General features: G+C 46.5%; 1 protein-coding gene across 7 annotated transcripts in view; it reads right to left on the reverse strand.

The window, feature by feature from the left end:
• The window catches only part of MOG (myelin oligodendrocyte glycoprotein), a 17,001-nt gene that overhangs the window by 13,568 nt on the left and 1,573 nt on the right, over positions 1-1,860 (reverse strand). For 6 of the 7 annotated variants that reach the window (XM_021707260.1, XM_021707259.1, XM_021707256.1 and 3 more), the window contains exon 2: positions 882-1,229. The exons of the other annotated variant lie outside the window; for it this stretch is intronic. In XM_021707260.1, the coding sequence (XP_021562935.1) occupies positions 882-1,229 (348 nt within the window). The remainder of the gene's footprint in view (positions 1-881; positions 1,230-1,860) is intronic. 7 annotated transcript variants of the gene reach the window in all.

The raw sequence follows: 1,860 nt of genomic DNA on the forward strand, positions 1-1,860 counted from the left end.
GTAGCTGGAACTATAGGCGCATGCTACCATGCCCGGCTAATTTTTTGATTTATTGTAGAGATGAGGTCTCGCCAAGTTGCTCAGGTGGGTCTCGAACCTGCGGGCTTAGGCAATCCACTCACCTCAGCCTCCCAAGGCACGGGATTACAGGCCAAGCCACCGAGCCCAGCTGGGTTTTATCTTTTTTCAGGGATGAAGTTTCACTTTGTTTCCCAGTCTGGACTCAAGTGATCCTCCCACTTAGCCTCCCGAGTAGCTGGGACTACAGGTGCGCATCACTACACCCAGGGTTTTGTTATATTTCCTACATTCTGCAGCTTGCTTTTGCCATTCAACAATACCCTATGCAATGCTTTTAAGCCATCTGGCATAGCTCTAAAACAATGGTTTTTTGAGTCCGGGTCTCACTCTGTTGCCTGAGCTGGAGTGCAGTGGCACGATCACGGCTTACCTCAGCCGCAATCTCCTGGGTTCAGGTGATCCTTACAACGCATTCTCCTGAGTACTGGAACTACAGGTGTGTGCCACCACACCTGGCTCATATTTTTGTAAAGAGAGGTTTTGTTATGTAAAACAATTTTTTTAAATGGCTACATAATATTCACTGTATAAATATCATTGTTTATTCAGTAACTTCCCTACTCAAGGGCATTGATTTTGATCCCAATTTCCTCCCCACTCTGAATAATGGTACAGCAGACATTCAGAAATATATGAATTCCTGTTTACTGATGCATTTTTTTTTAATGGAAATGACTCCCAGAAGTGAGATGTTTGGGTTTGAAGGATCTCATCTCAGCTGAGAGAAAAACTAAGTCTCAAAGGGAGATCTTGGCCACTTAACAGGTAATAAATACCCACTATTATATGGCACTACTCACCTTCCACTTTCAATTCCATTGCTGCCTCTTCTTGGTAAGAATGATCTCGGAAGAAGCAGGTGAAACCTCCCTCATCTGAGAACCTTACATTCCGGATCCTGAGGGTTACCTTTCCCTCACCTATAGTCTCTTTCAATAGCTCCGTCCGGCCCCGATATTCAGGTGCCTGCTCTCCATCTTGATCCTTGCCATTTCGGTAAAGATGAACCACTCTAGAGAAGGGGGGGCGGTACCACCCCACCTCCATGCCTGTAGCATTCTTCCCAGGAGATATGCGACACGGCAATTCCACTTCATCTCCCACCAGAGCCCGGATTGGGTGTCTTGGTCCTATCACTCTGAACTGTCCTGTCCAATACACCAAAGAGAAGAAACTGAGGGTCAGAGGGAAGGAATCTTGATAGATATGTCATGAAAAGGGATGCTTCAAAATGGGGATGGAAGAAAACACTTGATTTTTACATGAAATTCTAGAGCCAGGGAGAAATTTACTTATTTTTCCTGAGGGAGGGGAAAAGGTATCCGACTATACACTTGCTGTGAGTGTCCTGGAGAGAATATTCTAGGAATCATCTTATCTCTGCATTTTTTTTTTTTTTTGAGTGGGAGTCTCACTCTGTCACCCAGACTGGAGTGCAGTGGCCGCTCCCGGCCATTGCAGCCTTGACCTGCTGGGCTCCGGCAATCCTTCCGCCTCAACCTTCCAAGTAGCCGTAATTACAGGCATGCGCTACCACGCCTGGCTGATTTTTTGATTTTTATTGTAGAGATGAGGTCTCCCTGCCCAGGTGGGTCTCCAACCCGTGGGCACAGGCAATCCACTCACCTCAGCCTCCCAAAGGCGCGGGATTACAGGCTGAGCCACCAAGCCCGGCTGGAATCATCTTATCTCAACAGCTGCTGCCCACCTCTTTGCTGACTGCATCCATCTCTGACTCTTCAATTCAGTCTTTCTTTCTTTTTTTTTTTTTTTTTTTTG

The sequence above is a fragment of the Carlito syrichta genome, unplaced genomic scaffold (genome assembly GCF_000164805.1).
Source record: "Carlito syrichta isolate Samal-C Ts95f unplaced genomic scaffold, Tarsius_syrichta-2.0.1 Scaffold316474, whole genome shotgun sequence".
Taxonomy (NCBI): domain Eukaryota; kingdom Metazoa; phylum Chordata; class Mammalia; order Primates; family Tarsiidae; genus Carlito; species Carlito syrichta.